Source organism: Megachile rotundata, chromosome 16 (genome assembly GCF_050947335.1).
Source record: "Megachile rotundata isolate GNS110a chromosome 16, iyMegRotu1, whole genome shotgun sequence".
Classification (NCBI taxonomy): domain Eukaryota; kingdom Metazoa; phylum Arthropoda; class Insecta; order Hymenoptera; family Megachilidae; genus Megachile; species Megachile rotundata.
Genome location: NC_134998.1, coordinates 6,603,680 through 6,625,608, shown reverse-complemented (window position 1 = coordinate 6,625,608; position 21,929 = coordinate 6,603,680). Strand labels below are relative to the sequence as shown.

Here is a 21,929-nt window from a genome sequence, read left to right as displayed (position 1 = left end):
GATGAATGCATTGTAGACAACACGCTCCTATAACCCCGCCCAGTTTGAAGACATTTGAATAAAGTCCCCTTTTACAAATTCACCTATACTTAATTACAGTAATCGGTGCAAATCTATTCCCATTCGACACCCGGTGTATGCACACGGTCGCATATTCCAGCGGTTTTCAACTATTTTTTAATACGTAAAAGCAGCGCTAAATCACTAAGATATACATATGAAAAGACGTCCATTTTGTTTTAGAATAATTGGAGAAAGTAAAAATTAACAGTATTCAATAAAAAAAATCATTTAATTTACAAGAACTGTTTCCTTTGAATCAATTTTTATTTGGTTACACTTTACATGCTCGATAATTGCCTGCTTTTGGGGCTCTAGAGACAGTAGTAGAAAATGGACCTTGATGGGAGAACTCGCATGGTAATTTGTGTGAAATAAAACCAACCATGAGATAATACTAACAAGAATGAAATAGCACCAACATGAAATTATCCAGCGGGGATTTACCGAGAGCCCGCACCTTTAAATGTAAAATGACTGCATAGACAATAAAAGTATCGTATAACGTATCACCTGCGTACCAGTTGAGCGCCACTGGCATAGGCGAAAAAAATACACGACTGGGCAAGGTGAGGAACCGAGAGGGCACGATGAGGGCCTGAGAAAGAATGGGCGAATGAGAAAGAGGAACGACGACTGTGAAACAGCGTGGATGCGCGATGCGAAGGGGGGAGGGGTTAGGGGCAAAGGGAGGGGAACGAACGCGAGAGACCTTGCACAGCGTGGCTCCGTGCCGCGTAGAAAACACCGCTTTGTGTTGGGGTAGCCTGCATAAGAGAGGAAGTACAGGTCTAAAGGAAAAGAAGGCCCTCGTGCGTCTCCGCTGGCGGCGATTCGCACACGTAAAGCCCTTTTCACACGGCTGCTCTCCCAGCTTGCTAGAAGACACTCGATGAAGATACGCCTCCAGCTACGGAATGCCCGATATTTTCTTTTTTTCACAGTTTATTCTCCTTTCTTCTTCATCGGTCTTAGACACGGGTTCAAGCTGTACGTTTCAGATGGGAAAATGGTGACTCATCGTGGCACTTTAGAAAAATTGGTTTTTTCTTAGGTTGTTTCGATTTATGTTAATGGAATGATGTTTGGAGTCGTGGGAGGCGGCCATTTTGTTTAGAGGACATTTTGATTTCAGGATCGAAGTATGGGGCTGACTTAACTTAACATAAGACATTGAATTGACTGGTATTTTTTTAAAGACAAGGCTTTGTAAAATAAGTTCATAGAATTTGATATGACACTATACTTTTGAAAAATTTTTACAATTTTTCTGTTGCTTGAGGTACAATGTTAATCTGACGTGTTTGTGCTTATAATCCTCATAGGTCCTCATAGTCCTAGTGGTTCGTATAGCCCTAGTGGTCTCCATAGTCCTGGTGATCCACAGAGTCCCCATTGTTTCTTGAGACCTGATAGCCTCCGGAGTCCAGGGAGTATCCAGAGTCATGGTAGCCCCACAGTTCTGGTAGTCCTCAGTACCCATGATAGCTCCAGAGATCTGGTAGTCTCCAGTACCCATGGTAGCCCTAGAGATCTGGTAGTCTCCAGTACCCATGGTAGCCCTAGAGATCTGGTAGTGTCCAGTACCCATGGTATCCCCACAGTTCTGGTAGTCCTCAGTACCCATGATAGCTCCAGAGATCTGGTAGTCTCCAGTACCCATGGTAGCCCTAAAGATCTGGTAGTCTCCAGTACCCATGGTAGCCCTAGAGATCTGGTAGTCTCCAGTGCCCATGATAGCTCCAGAGATTCGGTAGTCTCCAGTACCCATGGTAGCCCTAGAGATCTGGTAGTCTCCAGTACTCATGGTAGCCCCACAGTTCTGGTAGTCCTCAGTACCCATGGCAGCTCCAGAGTCCTGGCAGTCCTCAGTACCCATGGTAACTCCAGAGATCTGGTAGTCTCCAGTACCCATGGTGTCCCCAGAAATCTGGTAGTCCCCAGAGTCCTAGTACCAATGGTAGCTCTAGAGTCCAGCTAGTCCCCAGAGTCTCCATCATTCCTAAAATGTCTATAACACCTATAGTCCATATACTCCAGAGTCTCCACTATTCCCAGTCTCTACACTCCTTAACACATCTATACTCCCCCAGAACTTCATAAGCCTCCGCATAAATTGCTATGTCATTAAAATTCTTATAGAATCCTCCAAGTCCAATATTATCCAATTTCTCACTCGTTGCTTCACCATTCCCTTTATTTTAACTTGTAACGAACAATGAATGTAAGTGAAGTAACCCCTTTCACTGTTAAAGTAAACAAGACGACTTCGCATTACACAGCCGGCAGGAAATGGAAAGGAAAAGTTAAGAAAGACGTAGCGGTCTGTTAATTAACGGTTACATTTTAACGCTTTTGCAATGAACCGCCTGGTATCGTACCATACCCGGTTCGTTTGCCTCTTTCATCAATTTTCTGCCGAAAATTCGCGACTAATTAGCGAGCGTAACCCAGATCCAATCAAACGAACGATATCGTTCGCATTGTGGTAGGCTAATTATTAAAATTGTGAAGAGATTATTCTTGTAATGGTGTTTTACTCATTATTTAATTAATTTTTAACTTCCAGAAGTAATTTCATTTATTGAATTCCTACAATAATAGAATAATGAAAATTTTCTGTAACAAAAATAATTTTTAGTAACTTTGTATAAAATAAATGTGTACATGCATTAAATATGAATTGACGCAAGATATACTGAAAATGGACTTATAATTTGATTATTATGACAAATACTTGAAAATGTATTTCAAATTTCGCGCGCACTCCGTGCCTTCAGACATGGTGACCACTCTGCGAGTTGACCAATCAGAAACTTCTACATTGTCCAGCATTGCAGACCAAATTTCAAGCTTTATATATATCACACTTTCCAAATTTCTATATTTTTAAATGATCACCTACCTTCCCTAACAGTCCATTTCCCCGTTTTGTCTATAACTAATAAAACGACAATCCTACATTATAAATCACGAATGATCAGAATTCAAATACAACGAACCTTCTATTAATCCAGCACAAGGCTCAAAGAGGTTAGGTTAAGTAGTCGGACGAGTCGAGAAGCGACCAGTGGCGAAATAAGGAAACACCGACGGTTTCGAAGAAAAAACGAAGCCACTGTCCCTGGCGTTTCTTGGAATTCCCCAAGGATGCAGCAGCGATCGAAACATTTGTCCTGAACGCTGCCTGTTGTCAACCAATTATTACGTTCAAAACTAATTTGCTAAAATCGCGCAATAGTTACATAAAAGCATGCAATATACTTGTATTACGCAACGGTAAATATCGAGGCGATACTGACGGATACGAATATTCGAATTACGTAAAAGCTTTTGTTAATAGTAAATTTATATAACGTTGTGCACTCTGCTGCGAGGCTTCCCTGGGGGAAATTGGGATATGGAAAACAGTTTCGTATTTACTTACAATTTGGGAATTTTGAGGTATGGACATTTGATAGTTAGGTTAAGTTATTGGAAAGTTAGGTGAGGTTATTGGAAAGTAAGGTTAGGTTATTGGAAAGTTAGGTTAGGTTAGATTAAGTTATTGGAAAGTTAGGTAAGGTTAAGTTATTGGAAAGTTAGGTTAGGTTAAGTTATTGGAAAATTAGGTTAGTTTAGGTTATTGGAAAGTTAGGTTAGTTTATGTTATTGGAAAGTTAGGTTAGGTTAAGTTATTGGAAAGTTAGGTAAGGTTAAGTTATTGGAAAGTTTGGTTAGGTTAGGTTAAGTTATTGGAAAATTAGGTTAGTTTAGGTTATTGGAAAGTTAGGTTAGTTTAGGTTATTGGAAAGTTAGGTTAGATTAGGTTATTGGAATGTTAGGTTAGATTAAATTAGGTTAGGTTAAGCTATTAGAAAGTTAGGTTAGATTAGATTAAGTTATTGGAATGTTAGGTTAGATTAGATTAGGTTAGGTTAAGCTATTGTAAAGTTAGGTTAGATTAGATTAGGTTAGGTTAAGCTATTGTAAAGTTAGGTTAGATTAGATTAGGTTAGGTTAAGCTATTGTAAAGTTAGGTTAGATTAGATTAAGTTAGGTTAAGCTATTGGAAAGTTAGGTTAGATTAGATTAGGTTAGGTTAAGTTATTGGAAAGTTAAGTTAGTTTAAGCTAGGTTAGGTTTATTTAGAAGCTTCTGAGGCTTCCTTATGGAAAATGTGGATATGGTTGAAAGAATCCCAACATTCACTTTCCTTACAATTTAGTATTTCAAGGATTTGAGAATTTGGAAATGTGGGCATTAAAAAGTTAGGTTAGGTTAGTGGCTCTCAAGGCTTTCCTAAGGAAAATGCAGACGATGTGGACATCTGACAGTTAGGACAATATATGAATAACACTCACATCGCCATTTTTCTTGAAAATAATTAGAACTCGCTGATTTACTAATTCGATTTAACCTAGGATGTATAGAATTTTGATATCCAAAGGTGGGGTCTGCGAAGGGCGCTCTGAAAGTAGAAAGTTACAGCCCTGAGACGCTCCTGCATGGGAACATACCCACAGAATCCTTGTTCTATACACAAAGGATGGGCCTTCGCGTGTAAACTCGTGCAGGCAATCGTATTTGCACGAACAGGTTTCTGAGTGTCTGCGACGGTGGCGCCAGCGATACCTGTTCTAAATCGAAACTGTGGATGTCAAAATGGCTCCCCGTGAAAATGGACAAACGTAATAATCCATCACTAATTATAAAACAAATTATTAAAAAAATTGCATCTATGTTTTATTAAAAAAATAATTTACTTATTTAATGATACATCGCCATCGCAAAATTCGAATACTCTTTCGAATTTCCGTGATCTATAAACTAATTTGATAAATGTAATTGTACTTTTAACCGTAACAACTTCTGAATTTGAACGGCAAATTATTGACGGGTAAATGACGACAAAATCGAACGGCAAAATTCGTGACGAAAATATGTTCGTCGTTACAAAAACAAGGAATTCCGTTTGATAAAGGTCGGAATATTTGCCGGGGGATGGAAAATGGGGCGCAGAAATTCGCGATGTTTCGGTCCCGTTACATCGGTTTTAACGATCGGCAGCAACAATAAAGAAAAAGTTTAATTAAACCGGCATACCGGCGTGCTTCGCGTGGCAGCCTTTAATTACCGATAAATTGGTAACATTATTACGGGGGAAACAACGCGAGTCGATTGGGCGGACTTCATTTTTTACCGCGAGATTGCGCGCTACGTATCGAAACGGTAACTCGATAATATAATACATTCATCGCGTCGCGGAGATCGATAAACCTGAAAGAAGAAAATAAAACTGTTCCGTGTTTGTCGACCGACGTAGAGGTTGGGCTAGGTTAGGTAATGAATTATTATTTCACGCTGCAAGAGTACCAAAATACACGTTCTCTATTCGCTCTGCGGAACGATGTGCTGGCGTGTAATGACCGCCAGCAATGTTCATTCACAATGGTTCATTGAAAACGAGGCTGCAAGTCTGCACTTCTTCTATTTTTCCTTTCTGAATAATTCAAGTGATTTCATGTAAAAAAATATGTTAACATTATGCTAAATATGTAAACTCTCATTATATCGCCGTTTTGGGAATCTGACAGTTATCCTTTCTTGAATCAATTTATTTCATGAACAATTACAAAAACCTTGAAAAAATCTTGCAAAAGCCTTAATTTGTTATACTACCTTCTTTTGGCAATATAACAAGAGTTTTCCCAAATTGAGGATAATTAATGTTGGAACTTGACTAACGAGAATCAGTGAACATATTTTTCCTTTCTGAATGATTCAATTCAGACGTTAACTCGTGTGAAAAAATACATTAATATTTTGATAAAAATCTAGACTCTCGTTATATCGCCGTCTTGAGAATCTGACAGTTGTCCTCTCGTGAATCAATTTACTTCATGAACAATTACAAAAACCTTGAAAAAATCTTGCAAAAGCCTTACTTTATTATACTACCTTCTTTTGGCAATATAACAAGAGTCTTCTCAAATTGAGAATAATTAACATTGCACCTTGACTAACGAGAATCAGTGAACATATTTTTCCTTTCTGAATGATTCAATTCAGACGTTAACTCATGTGAAAAAATACATTAATATTTTGATAAAAATCTAGACTCTCATTATATCGCCGTCTTGAAAATTTGACAGTTATCCTTTCTTGAACCAATTCACTTCATGGTCAATTCAAAAACCTTGCAAAAGCCTCAACTTATTATACTACCTTCTTTTGGCAATATAACAAGAGTCTTCTCAAATTGAGAATAATTAACATTGGACCTTGACTAACGAGAATCAGTGAACGCACTTTTCCTTTCTGAATGATTCAATTCAGACGTTAACTCATGTGAAAGAATACATTAATATTTTGACAAAAATCTAGACTCTCATTATATCGCCGTCTTGAAAATTTGACAGTTATCCTTTCTTGAACCAATTCACTTCATGGTCAATTCAAAAACCTTGCAAAAGCCTTAACTTATTATACTACCTTCTTTTGGCAATATAACAAGAGTCTTCTCAAATTGAGAATAATTAACATTGGAAGTTAACTAACGAGAATCAGTGAACATATTTTTCCTTTCTGAATGATTCAATTCAGACGTTAACTCATGTGAAAGAATACATTAATATTTTGACAAAAATCTAGACTCTCACTATATCGCCGTCTTGAGCATTCGACAGTTATCCTTTCTTGAACCAATTCACTTCATGGTCAGTTGCAAAAATCTTGAAAAAATCTTGCAAAAGCCTTAATTTATTATACCACCCTTTTCGGCAATATAACAAGAGTCCTCTCAAATACCCCACTCCATTCACGTAATTATCCATAATTTCAATTTCACGCAGTAAAATAGAGAATGATTAATATTGAAAGACTAACGAGAATCATTCACCGTATTTTTCCTTTCTAATTTGACGTACTTATCTGCTGGATCTCGCTGCGTACCGCAATCGCACGATCTGACCCTGAAGAAACTAGCAACTCAATAGACCAGAAATAAATATGCAAACGAGGTTGTTCCAGCAGGACAATTTCCCTGTTTTCCTTTTTCGCACGGGACGCACACAAAGAAGGAAGCCCATATCTCAGCCGGCGAAACGTTAAGCGCCGCTTTCATCGCGCGAATTAAGATTTATCGTGGGCGCCGTTTGACCAAGAAGCCTTTTCACGTGGCGTCGCGAAGTCACGACGAAGACTTATGAGTTTTAACTAGCAACGCTCTTGCATTGCCGTGTTTCTTTCACGATGTGACAGAGAAACTTGTCTTGAGCGATGCCATAAAAATTGGCTAAGCTTCTCCAGAACTTCTTTTGCTAGAAATCTCACTTTTTACTGCCATAGTTTGCGGTGATAAGTCGGTAGTATTGAAGGGTTGATTGTAGTCGTCGGCCATATTGGAATGCGGTGAGGCACAAGGCTGCACGAACGGACCCGAAGTTCAACCACATCATGGATGCAAGTAGTTCATCTTCTTTTAAGTTCGAGTTAAGAGTTTTGAATATACAAATATATATGTACATGCATATGTATATGTATATGTGTATGTATGTGTGTATGCATATGTGTATGCATATGTATATGTATATGTAGATGTATGTGCATATGTGTATGTGGATGTGCATGTGTATGTATGTGTGTATGCATATGTGTATGCATATGTATATGTATATGTAGATGTATGTGCATATGTGTATGTGGATGTGCATGTGTATGTATATGTATATACATATACATATGTGTATGTATATGTGTATACATATGCATATGTGTATACGTATGCATATGTGTATGTATATGTGTGAACATATGCATATGTGTATACATATGTGTATACATATGCATATGTGTATGTATATGTGTGAACATATGCATATGTGTATGTACATGTGTATACATATGCATATGTGTATGTATATGTATATGTATATATATACATGCATAATACATATGTACAATAAATATCTTCAACAACACACACATATGCATAAACGTAAATTTTGTTGAATGCCATAACCTAACCTGAAAATCAAACATACTAAAAATAGTCACATATGACATATCTATATATAGTTTTGTCCGCAGAATTTTGATAATAACAGTAACTATTTACAGAGAACCATTACCAGAAACGGCAATTCGACAGGATCGCACAGTGATGCTCCTTTGCGTTTCAACGCGACGACCAACGAGGCGGAAACAATTACTTAAGCGACCGATTAAACGACACGCCTCGATTCCTCGCCTCTCGATCGAACAACCGTGAACCTGAATTTCAAGTCCGATTAAGAACCTATTACACGCTCGTTCGATCATTCGTGAACCGATCGACAGACGAGAATTTAAAATAAGCGTCATTGTTGAGGACGTATCGACGTGCCGGCTTTGAGCATTTAATTGGGACATCTACGATTGTAGATGGCCATCATAATCTGCACGGAAACCGTTCTCACGTATTGATTATTTTGACAGGGTTGTTGAGGGAACTTCTTTGTTATAGCGTCAATTTACAGATCCTGGACTCTCATGAAAGTGAAATTACGTCTAAGGGATTTAGGGAGTCGGGAATTTAAGAAGGCGGGAAATTTGAGAGTCGGGAAATTTAGGGAGACGGGAATTTAAGGAGTGGGAATTTAGGAAGGGGAGAAATTTGAGAGTTGGAAAATTAGGGATTCGGGAATTTAGAGAGTTGGAATTTAGGAAGGCGGGAAATTTGAGAGTCGGGAATTTAGGGAGATGTGAATTTAAGGAGTGGGAATTTAGGGAGATGGGAATTTAGGAAGGGGAGAAATTTGAGAGTCGGGAATTTAGGGAGACGGGAATTTAAGGAGTGGGAATTTAGGGAGACGGGAATTTAGGAAGGGGAGAAATTTGAGAGTCGGGAATTTAAGGAGTTGGAATTTAGGAAGGCGGGAAATTTGAGAGTCGGAAAATTAGGGAGTCGGGAATTTAGGGAGACGGGAATTTAAGGAATGGGAATTTAGGGAGATGGGAATTTAGGAAGGGGAGAAATTTGAGAGTCGGGAATTTAGGGATTCGGGAATTTAGGAAGGCGGGAAATTTGAGAGTCGGGAATTACGTTTAGTCCCAATTCGATGACTAGGGTTTGTATATCATCATACAAAACCTTTTCTTGAAGTTCTACTAAAATAAAAAGATGTCTGATCATTGGGAAAGTCTCCTCCACGAATCTATTACTATCGTACGAATAAGAGGGAAACGCGAGTGGAGGAAAGGACAGGCTGGTCAATTAATTAACTAGCAGACGGATGGCAGATGGCGCATACCGTAACGGCGAAACAGAAAGTAAAAGACGACGAGAAACGAAGAAAGATGGAGGAGGACCGATTATGACGATGCGACGTTCCTCTCCTTCTGTTATAGTCATAGAACTCCCTGGAGAGCGGAGGAAGAGCGATTACTTAATTTAGATTAATTTTACTTCCCTCGTTTCTTACGCGTCTGGCCACTCGGAAGATTTCTCTGGAATTCTGATGGAACCCTGTTCTTTTACTGCTCGAGAAAGTCGGTCTGGAATGTGGATGGATTTAGTCAGTTTTCAAACTGTACTGATGTTGGGATTTTAGGATTTTGGAGTTTGGGATTTGGGGTTATGGGGTTTTTGGGAATTTTTTAGGAGTTTTTCGGGTTTTAGGAAGTTGAGAATTTAGGGAGACGGGAATTAGGAGGCGGGAATTTAACAAGTCGGGAATTTAGGAATTTTTGAGATTTTGGGATTTTGGGGTTTGGTTTTCGGGGATTATAGGATTCTATCATTTTAGAATTTTGGGATTACAGGATTTTATATTTTTTGCATTTTAGAACTCCATGAACCTATGCCCATCTCTCCAAATAAATTCCTCTCAAACCCACCAAGCTGAGAACCACTGTGATCGCATAAATCACGTGCAAATTAAAATCTCGCCCAGCCCACTAGAAGTCAGTATCCGCAATCGCAATTAGGGCTATAAATTGGCCATCTTAAACATATTCCGCGCACGAATTTGCGTTAATTGCCGCGGACAAGTCGATCATACGCTATATAGCCAGTTAATTAACCACGGTGTCAAAGCGTGTCGCGCTAGAAGCGACTTGTTGCGATCCAGCTCTTTATTCTTCTCTCGCATCTTCCCGCGTCTCTGTCTCTCCTGCTCGGCACACGAGCTGGTTGTCCCTGTACTCTGATGCCAGAACAGCACGAGCTGGGCTCGTGGCCAACTTTTGACCCGGCTCCGTGCCGCTCGATGTTTGACTTTCCAATAACAGTTCCGACTAAACTTCGCGACGTTTAAGCAGCTATCACATGGATATGGCTGTCTAACTTTTCCATGGGGATTTTGCCTTTGGCTATATTAGAACTGCCTCTGTTATCATTTTTCCTCGGTAGAATAAGGTTCAGGCACTATGGGCACTATGGGCACTATGGGCACTATGGGCACTATAGGGGTACTATATCTTTGTATGACCACTATAGGCACTATAGTAGTACCATATAGATGTATGACCACTATAGGCATTATAGTGGTACCATGTCTCTGTAGGATCACTATAGGGCACTATAGCGGTACCATGTCTCTATATGATCACTATAGGCATTATAGTGGTACCATGACGCTGTAGGATCACTATAGGCACCATAGTGATACCATGTCACTGTATGACCACTATAGGCACTATAGTGATGCCATCTCTCTTTATGACCACTATAGGCACCATAATGGTACAATCTCTTCATACGATTGCTATAGGCACTGTAGTGGTACCATGACTCTGTATGACCACTATGGGCACTATAGTGGTACCATATAGATGTATGACCACTATAGGCATTATAGTGGTACCATGTCTCTGTAGGATCACTATAGGCACCATAGTCGTACCATGTCACTGTATGACCACTATAGGCACTGTAGTGGTGTCATCTCTCTGTATGACTACTATAGGCACCATAGTGGTACAATCTCTTCATACGATCGCTATAGGCACTGTAGTAGTACCATGACTCTGTATAACCACTATAGGCACTATAGACGTACCATCTCTCTATACGACCACTATAGGCACCATAGTGGTACCATATCTTCATACGACCACTATAGGCACTGTAGTAGTACCATGACTCTGTATGACCACTATAGGCACTATAGACGTACCATCTCTCTATACGACCACTATAGGCACCATAGTGGTACCATGTCTTCATACGATCACTATAGGCACCGTAGTAGTACCATCTCTCTATACGACCACTATAGTGCCCCTCGCAAACATCATCACATAGCGCCACAGTGGCTCTACCGGCTCACCCATTTCAATTGAATGATCCACATGTTTTGACTCGCACTTTTTCGCCACGTTTTAGAAGAGTATCCCACAAAAGTACATGACACGTAAATAAAAGGTAGCGCCAAGTTCGGGCACCATGGGCACCTCCCGCACTAATACACGATATCGGAAACATTTGGAAATGACATATTTTGTGAATTTTCCAAAAAGTAAATTATCAAAGTTAGAGTATAGCATATCTTTGGAAAAAATTTAATCATGAAAAACTTCGCTCCAATGTACTCGCGACAGTATTGTCACGCACTGTAGTGCTACGAGGTAACCTTGCCTTATGATTTATTTGTCGGGTCACTCAGAACCGATCGGACAATATCAAGGAACGGAGAATACTTTTATATTTAGCGAATCTTGATTATGTGGATTGTAATTGGACTTGAACTCCAAATTCCGGGTGCGTCGTGTGCGTCACGCGTCAGACCATGGGTGTTTTCATCAGAAAATGTTATGCCGTTTAAAATGTAGCGCAGTTATTTAATTATACCGCTTATGTCATCATGAAAGTGGGCCGGGGTAAATCCTTGCTATGAATCACAGCCAAGAGCATCCGTCAAAATAAACTGTTCTAATGATGTAATAATAATCCACCAATAGTATGCCAAGCCATAAACAATATACGTGAAGAGTGCTACAATGTTACCGATTGTTTGGAATTAACCTAGATGCGAATTTGGTATCCTCCCCTATCTCTGTTTAAAAGTAAAGTCGCGTTCTCTGACAAGTTTCGTCAAACAGGACCCTTACGTAACCGAAATCCATCGGATATCGGTGGAGCTCAGCGAGCCACGGATGCTTACGCTCATCTCGTTGTCAAATCGCCTGACAGCGGACGTCAGACCGGTAGGCTGCTCGTTTCCATTCCAGGACGTCCAAGTGGAAGCTTCTATAGGGATCTCCTCCCCCTCTCTCTTTGTGGGCTTGTCAAATCTTTGCCAGAGGACCGACGTGCCGGCTAATATTCGCAACCTGGTAGACGGGCTGATGTCGCGCTCAATGAGAAGCCCTTTGCTTGCGCGTGATATTGCGTTGCTTTTTCGTTTGATAGGGTTTGTCGTTGCTTTCGATTCAATATACTTGGGATACTTGTTTCTATTGCAGTACGAGCCAGCAGAAACGGAAAATGAAATTGGCAATGTATTTGGGTGGCCATTTAGTCTTTGGTATACTACACCTAACCTTACATTGATCTAACCTAACATTACTAACACTAATTCACTGCTATATACAACCAAACATTGACCTAACCTAAGATAAATAATACTAATACAGTGCTACAATTAACCTAACATTAACCTAACCTGACATTAATAGTACTAATTAACTGTTACATATAACCTAATATTGACCTAACCTAACACTAATAATACTAGTCCAGTGAAACATTTAATCTAACTTTGACCTAACCTAACGTTAATAATACTTGTCTATTAATACACCTAATCTAAAATTGACTTAACCTAACATCAATAATACTAATTCACTGCTAAACTAACCTAACTTTGACCTAACCTAACATCAATAATACTAATTCACTGCTAGACTAACCTAGCTTTGACCTAACCTAATATTAATAATACTAGGCCATTGAAACATTTAATCTAACTTTGACCTAACCTAACGTTAATAATACTTGTCTATTAATACACCTAATCTAAAATTGACTTAACCTAACATCAATAATACTAATTCACTGCTAGACTAACCTAACTTTGACCTAATCTAACATCAATAATACTAATTCACTGCTAAATTAACCTAACTTTGACCTAACCTAATATTAATAATACTAGGCCATTGAAACATCTAACCTAACTCTGCTCTACCCTAACGTTAATAATACTTGTCCATTAATACACCTAATCTAAAATTGACCTAACCTAACATCAATAATACTAATTCACTGCTAAACTAACCTAACTTTGAGCTAACCTAATATTAATAATACTATTCCATTGAAACATGTAACCTAACTCTGACCTAACCTAACGTTAATAATACTTGTCCATTAATACACCTAATCTACAATTAACCTAACCTAACATCAATAATACTAATTCACTGCTAAACTAACCTAGCTTTGACCTAATCTAACATTAATAATACTAGTCCATTGAAACATCTAACCTAACTTTGACCTAACCTAACGTTAATAATACTTGTCCATTAATACACCTAATCTAAAATTAACCTAACCTAACATCAATAATACTAATTCACTGTTACACAAAACCTAATATGTACTTAACCTAACGTTTTTAATACTAGTTAATTTTTCACAGTATTTAACCTAACCAGCTTCGTCAAAAATAAGAAAGTCTGCCATTAGTCAAAAATTTTTATTTGCGAAAGACACAACTGCGATGCACGTGGGCAGAGAACAGGCAGATGCATTATGTAAGGGCGTATCTGGGTACATATTTACCCGAGATAACTAGTGAATGAGTCCGTTTTATCGAGTTTCACGCTCGTATCTCTTCCTTTCCGATTTTACCCGCAGTTACTACAAAGTTCGTCGCGTAACCTCGATTTCATTCATGAGTTCGCTTACAATATCATATCGAAAAGCAAACGAATCGATTTCAATTAACCCGATACCGGTATAACGTTAACTACTCTAACTTTCTTATAGGTTCAACTCCACGTTCACACGCATAATTTACCTAACACGTGTACACAATTAATTAACCACTATATGTACACAGATAAACAGTTTGAGGAGAATTTAGATAGATGGGAATTTAGGGAGTTGGGAATTTAGGAAGTTGGGAATTTAGGGAGTTGGGAATTTACGGAATTGGGAATTTAGGGAGTTGGGAAATTAGGGAGTTGGGAATTTAGGGATTGGGGAATTTAGGTAGACGAAGATTTAGGGAGACGGGGATTAAGGGAGATGCGAATTAAGGGAGTGAGAATTTAGAGATTCGGGAATTTAGGGAGACGGGGATTAAGGGAGTGGGAGTTTAGAGATTCGGGAATTTAAGGAATCGGGAAATTAGGGAGTTGGGAAATTGGGGAGTTGGAAAATTAGGGAGTTGGAAAATTAGGGAGTTGGGAATTTAGGGAGTCGGAATTTAGGGATTCGGGAATTTAGGGAGACGGGGATTAAGGGAGTGGGAATTTAGGGATTCGAGAATTTAGGGATTCGGGAATTTAGGAAGTTGAGAATTTAGGGAGACGGGGATTAAGGGAGTGGGAATTTGGAGATACGGGAATTTAGGGATTCGGGGATTAAGGGAGCGGGAATTTAGGAAGACGGGGATTAAGAGAGTGGGAATTTAGGGATTCAGGAATTTAGGGAGACGGGAATTTAGGGAGCGGGTATTTAGGGATTCGGCCATTTAGAAATTCGGAACATAGGGATTCGGGAATTTAGGAAGTCGGGAAATTAATGAGTCGGGAATTTAGGGAGTCGAGAAACTAAGAATTCGGTTATTTGGAAATTTGCAAATTTAAAAACTTGGAACCTTGAAAATTTGCAAATTCCCAAACTTAAAAACTCAAAAATTCAAAAATTCCTTTCCAAAATTGAAACTTTCAATAATTTTGCTAATGTTAACAAAATGGCTGTAAACAAGCTTGACACTAAATTCATTCCAACAAAAGCCGAAGCCTCTTCAATTACCATGTGAATACGCATCGAATATTTCAAGGCGTCTCTCAAAGGCAGCAAATGTCACGGGTCAATCGTTTTATTTTCTCGTTGAAATACAGAGCGGTATTTCGGGTGACATCCGGCCCACATATATACCTATATAACAAATTATTCGTCGACTGTTCAAACGGGCACTGGCTCCCGATAATAAATCGTTTTCCTTAGAGTCCAATAAAATAAGGGGTTTTGAAATGGCGGCACGATATTGTTTGCGGCATCATAAATGTCGTGCGTATCATTAGGTGACGTCGTGTCACTGAATGAGTTTCAGATGTCCTCGTTGTTCCATTTGGCGTTTTATCAATTGGCCTCGATGCAATATATCGTGTAGCTCGCGTTCGCTTTTTAATGCGGTCTAAAAACGTTTAAGTGGAATCTCAAAGCATTTTTCTGACGTTCGATGAATTTATTTTGTTGGATAAATTATATGATTTGATTGTGATTTTGGTGATGTGCTTGGTGCTTTGGAATTTTTGAAATTCTTTAAGTTTATGATATTAGATCGCAGGGTATTTTGAAAATTTAGTACTTTGCAGAGACAGGAAAAGGGAGTCGGAATTTGGGGATTCGGGAATTTAGAAAGTTGGGAATTTAGGGAGACGGGGATTAAAGGAGTGGGAACTTGGGGATTCGGAAATTTAGAAAGTTGGGAATTTAAGGAGGCGGGGATTAAGGGAGTGGGAATTTGGGGATTCGGGAATTTAGAAAGTTGGGAATTTAGGGAGACGGGGATTAAGGGAGTGGGAATTTGGGGATTCGGAAATTTAAAAAGTAGGGAATTTAGGGAGGCGGGGATTAAAGGAGTGGGAACTTGGGGATTCGGGAATTTAGAAAATTAGGAATTTAGGGAGACGGGGATTAAAGGAGTGGAAACTTGGGGATTCGGGAATTTAAAAAGTTGAGAATTTAGGGAGACGGGAATTAAGGGACTGGGGATTTAGGGATTCGGAAATTTAGAAAGTAGGGAATTTAGGGAGACGGGGATTAGAGGAGTGGAAACTTGGGGATTCGGGAATTTAGAAAGTTGAGAATTTAGGGAGTGGAAACTTGGAGATTCAGGAATTTAGAAAATTAGGAATTTAGGGCGACGGGGATTAAAGGAATGGAAACTTGGAGATTCGGGGATTTAGAAAGTTGGGAATTTAGGGAGCCAGGAATTTAGGGAGTGGGAATTTGGGGATTCGGGAATTTAGAAAATGGGGAATTTAGGGAGACGGGGATTGAAAGAGTGGGAATATACTTTAAGCTTGGAAATTTGATACCCTGACATGGAACTATGATTATGTACAGCTTTGTGGAACAGCTTTCATGTCTCATGGTTTCAGATTTTGCCAATAACTTGTATTTACCTAACCTACCAGAGATCTTCATACATCCTTGACGCCACCTATCAAAAGATTTGTACCATTCCCTCTAAATAATTCCCTCCTGCATTTTTCCTATCAGCAGCTAATTCAGATTTTAAGTGCCTTACCCTGTATATCGCCACATCGGAGTCCCTGACAATGGCTGACAATTGCGGTAAAAAACTTGGTACGAGCGACGTCAAACAGATCGGTCGGACGAGTGACTCACAGAGCGAGTAAGAGAAGGGCCCGCATATCAAATGGTGCGTACCACGGGATACAAGCAATTCCCATCAACCAATATTGTCATGTGGGTAATGAACGGCCGTGCACTGAATAAACACGCAGGGCTCTCTTCGACTCGTACAGAACGTTGCCTATTGGAAACGTGCTACAAGTGCTTTCTGTTTCGGTGTTCAAAAGTACGCAGTCTCACTTATGTCGTTTAGATAAAATTATCAATTTGTGGAAGTCTTCAGTTTGATGTTAGTTTACATCCTGACTTATATTATTTAACTTGTTAGGCTATGTAGTGGTTATTACTCCGTATGAACGCTATAGGTACTATAGTGGTACCATATGTCTATAGGATCACTGTAGGCACTGTAGTGGTACCATAGGTCTGTATGATCACTATAGGCACTATAGCGGTATCATGTCTCTATATGATCACTATAGGCATCATAATGGTACCATGTCTCTGTAGGATCACTGTAGGCACCATAATGGTACCATGTCACTGTATGACCACTGTAGGCACTATAGTGGTGCCATCTCTCTGTATGACCACTATAGGCACCATAGTGGTACAATCTCTTCATACGATCGCTATAGGCACTGTAGTGGTACCATGACTCTGTATGACCACTATAGGCACTATAGACGTACCATCTCTCTATACGACCACTATAGGCACCATAGTGGTACCATGTCTTTATACGATCGCTATAGGCACTGTAGTGGTACCATGACTCTGTATGACCACTATAGGCGCTATAAACGTACCATCTCTCTATACGACCACTATAGGCACCATAGTGGTACCATGTCTTCATACGATCACTATAGGCACCGTAGTAGTACCATCTCTCTATACGACCACTATAGTGCCCCTCGCAAACATCATCACATAGCGCCACAGTGGCTCTACCGGCTCACCCATTTCAATTGAATGATCCACATGTTTTGACTCGCACTTTTTCGCCACGTTTTAGAAGAGTATCCCACAAAAGTACATGACACGTAAATAAACGGTAGCGCCAAGTTCGGGCACCATGGGCACCTCCCGCACTAATACACGATATCGGAAACATTTGGAAATGACATATTTTGTGAATTTTCCAAAAAGTAAATTATCAAAGTTAGAGTATATCATATCTTTGGAAAAAATTTAATCATGAAAAACTTCGCTCCAATGTACTCGCGACAGCATTGTCACGCGCTGCAGTGCTACGAGGTAACCTTGCCTTATGATTTATTTGTCGGGTCAGTCAGAACTGATCGGACAATATCAAGGAACGGAGAATATTTTTATATTCAGCGAATCTTGATTATGTGGATTGTAATTGGATTTGAACACCAAATATCGGGTGCGTCATGTGCGTCACGTGTCAGACATTAGTGTTAAGCCTGTAATTGTGAATGAACGTGCGAATAAGAATATACACAAAATGCTTGTACCTTATCCGAAATCCTCAGAGTTCAAATGATCTCAAAATGATCATTTTGAAGAAGTTATATCACTGTCGCGTTACAATTTTGATCCAAGTAGACGCATCGGATACAATCTTATTCACTATTCGTCTCTGCTCGCGTAATCGAGATTGATAACACTTCGATGATGACAGAGCGCTTGATTAGTTTCCAATATCGTGCCAAATGCTATCCATGCGTGTCCAAGGATCGGGTTTATCGTCTTGAACCGAATATTCTGACGAGAGCTGCCTGGACGAATATCGATCAGTAAATCCATCATTAAAAATAAGTCGAGTGTGAATATGTCAAAAAGCAGGATGTTATCCCACGAGGTAGATTACTGTGCGATCGACTGCTCTGTGCGGGTTATATACTTTTAGGAGCAGTTCAGTTGTTCCAAACTCAAATCATATAGTAGTGATATGATACATGTTGTGATAGTAAGGTTGGGTTAGGTAGAAAGGTGTATTACTATTGTAAGGTTAGGTTAGGTAGTAAGGTGTATTATTATTGTAAGATTAGGTTAGGTAGTCAGGAGTATTACTATTGTCAAGTTAGGTTAGGTAGTGAGGAGTATTACTATTGCAAGGTTAGGTTAGGTAGTCAGGAGTATTACTATTGTCAAGTTAGGTTAGGTAGCAAGGTGTATATTACTGTAAGGTTAGGTTAGGTAGTCAAGAGTATTACTATTGTCAAGTTAGGTTAGGTAGCAAGGTGTATATTACTGTAAGGTTAGGTTAGGTAGTCAAGAGTATTACTATTGGCAAGTTAGGTTAGGTAGTAAGGTGTATTATTACTGTAAGGTTAGGTTAGGTAGTCAAGAGTATTACTATTGTCAAGTTAGGTTAGGTAGCAAGGTGTATATTACTGTAAGGTTAGGTTAGGTAGTCAAGAGTATTACTATTGGCAAGTTAGGTTAGGTAGTAAGGTGTATTATTACTGTAAGGTTAGGTTAGGTAGTCAAGAGTATTACTATTATAAGGTTAGGTTAGGTAGTCAGGAGTATTACTATTGTCAAGTTAGGTTAGGTAGTGAGGAGTATTACTATTGCAAGGTTAGGTTAGGTAGTCAGGAGTATTACTATTGTCGAGTTAGGTTAGGTAGTAATGTGTATTATTATTGTCAAGTTAGGTTAGGTAGTGAGGAGTATTACTATTGCAAGGTTAGGTTAGGTAGTCAGGAGTATTACTATTGTCGAGTTAGGTTAGGTAGTAATGTGTATTATTATTGTCAAGTTAGGTTAGGTAGTGAGGAGTATTACTATTGCAAGGTTAGGTTAGGTAGTCAGGAGTATTACTATTGTCGAGTTAGGTTAGGTAGTAATGTGTATTATTATTGTCAAGTTAGGTTAGGTAGTAAGGAGTATTACTATTGTAAGATTAGGTTAGGTAGTAAGGAGTATTACTATTGTAAGATTAGGTTAGATAGTCAGGAGTATTACTATTGTAGGATTATGTTAGATAGTCAGGAGTATTACTATTGTCAAGTTAGGTTAGGCAGCAAGGTGTATTATTATTGTCAAGTTAGGTCAGGTAGTAAGGTGTATTATTATTGTAAGATTAGGTTAGGTACTAAGGTGTATTAGACACTAATTACTGCAGAAGTCCACACAAACTTAAAAACAAACACAGACTACAGTAAATATGAAGTTTATAAAAATCATCAGAATTACATAAAGTGTATTAACAAACCACCCAGCCAGTATTATCAAACGAACACAGAGCTTCAATTTCTCAGAAAATCGCCGTTCTAAATAGTTAACGTTTAGCGGGATTTACTGTCGCGTCGTGTAAAGTTGACACGTTTCATCAAAGGATAAGGAGCGTAGTTATAGAAGCTTGTCTCGCGTGAGCAGAGAGAAAACAATGTATGAGGAACGATAGGGCACGGTGAATTCGTGGTACGTGGTAATGGAATAATAAATACTTCATTAGCGCGTTACTACACCCTGGTGGCCAGCTGGTCAGAGAGAAACCGTGGCTGGGGTTAAATGAACTGTGCGACAAGCGCCATCTTTCTTCGTGCCATTACAACTACGCGTACACGTGTCATATTCAATGGAACTTTAAACTCGTTTTCGAGAAGATGGATGGTAGTTGCCTGTTTTAGATTTAATCAAATACTTTGTATTATTCGAATGCATTATTTTTAATTAGGGGTTTAGTTTTCAAAGCTTTTGTAGTTTTTCAAAGTAGTAAAAGTGAAGAGCTCTGAAATCCTAAAGTTCGGGGGTTTTAGAAAATTCAAGAGTACAGTGGGTCAAAACTTTCAAAGTACCAAAAGTCTCAAAAGTTCAATAATTCAAAAGTTATACAGTTTGAAAGTCTTAGAGTAGCAAGGTCTAAACGTCATAAAGTTACAAAGTCTCAATTCCACTAAACTTTCAAAGTCCAAAAGTCCCAAAGTCCCAAAGTCGTAGCGTTCTAAAGTTCAAATGCCCAAAAGTCCAAGTGTCCGGAAGTCCAAACGTCACATAGACCAAACGTCCCAAAGTCCACATGTCCCAAACTCCACATGTCCCAAACTCCACATGTCCCAAACTCCAAACGTCCCAAAGTCCACATGTCCCGAAGTCCACATGTCCCAAACTCCAAACGTCCCAAAGTCCACATGTCGCAAACTCCAAACGTCCCGAAGTCCACATGTCCCAAACCCCAAACGTCCCAAAGTCCACATGTCCCGAAGTCTACATGTCCCGAAGTCCACATGTCCCAAACTCCAAACGTCCCAAACTCCAAACGTCCCAAAGTCCACATGTCCCAAACTCCTAACGTCCTAAAGTCCACACGTCCCAAACTCCAAACGTCCCAAAGTCCACATGTCCCAAACTCCAAACGTCCCAAAGTCCACATGTCCCAAACCCCAAACGTCCCAAACTCCAAACGTCCCAAAGTCCACATGTCCCAAACTCCAAACGTCCCAAAATCCACATATCCCAAACTCCAAACGTCCCAAACTCCAAACGCCCCAAAGTCCAAACACCCCAAACTCCAAAATCCCTAAAATCCCAAAACTCCCACAGCCCCAAAATTCCCATAACCCAAAAATTTTCAAAGTTCCTAACTCCTAACGTCCCACAATTCCAAATTCTCATCACCCCTGCCTGTCCCAAAAACTTCCAAATACCCAACTTCCTAATAGACCCCCTAATTCCCACGTCCCTCCCAGTTTGTAATTATCCTGTCGGCGTCCCGTTAACAAATTAGAGTAGCATTTACAAGGATCGAAACAATCGATCCGTTTGTTCGAGTCGATCGGACTGTAAAGGCCAGATCGTTCACTGTGTATGGCCGCGAAAGCGAAACTTTTGCGGACAGCTTAACGGCGATATCATTATTGCAGCCGGTCGTTATTCACTCTAACAAACTGTGCGCCACGATACATTAATCTCCCGGGGCAATGCATCACCGGGTAGAGCTGCTTTCCCGAGCAACGAGCTGTTCTACGCGCACGCTAAATGATGCATTCCCTGTGATCCGGCTTCGAGCTGACAGTAAGATGATGTTCGAACAGCATCAAACAGCATTAAATGATCTGGATTGGGTGATATGGTGATACTTTATCGAACTGTGGGTTTGAATATTTGATTGGACGTGCAAGGATATGTTGGATAGAAGGATATATTACAAGGAGATTAAGAGGGAGAATGAGATTAAGAGTGGGGGATTAAGAATCATTGTCAGTGCAGAGATTTGACTATTGATGATTATTGCGAATCGTCGAAAATATACAAGGTGTTTCACAACTAGTGTAGGTCCCAGAAAGAGTAGCTGATTCTGAGTAAGATTTCCCTTTGCAGAAATGGGATTTGAAGCTTCGTTTTTGAATTATTAAGGAAAAACACGGAC

The 21,929-nt window shown here is 39.5% G+C and overlaps 2 protein-coding genes across 2 annotated transcripts in view; both read right to left on the bottom strand.

The window, feature by feature from the left end:
• heph (polypyrimidine tract-binding protein 1 heph) overlaps positions 1-21,929 on the bottom strand; it is a 483,336-nt gene that overhangs the window by 383,373 nt on the left and 78,034 nt on the right. The gene's annotated exons all lie outside the window — the stretch shown is intronic.
• Positions 1,289-6,254, bottom strand: LOC143266031 (uncharacterized). The gene is made up of 2 exons (XM_076541308.1): positions 3,063-6,254; positions 1,289-3,001 (listed from the first exon to the last, which is right to left on the bottom strand). The coding sequence occupies exon 2, from the start codon at positions 1,973-1,975 to the stop codon at positions 1,301-1,303; it is 675 nt and encodes a 224-aa protein (XP_076397423.1). The 5' UTR covers positions 1,976-3,001; positions 3,063-6,254; the 3' UTR covers positions 1,289-1,300.

What these genes read in the sequence shown, in the direction of transcription:
- LOC143266031 (XM_076541308.1), bottom strand. Translation starts at nt 1,975, where the DNA reads ATGGGTACTGGAGACTACCAGATCTCTGGAGTTACCATGGGTACTGAG.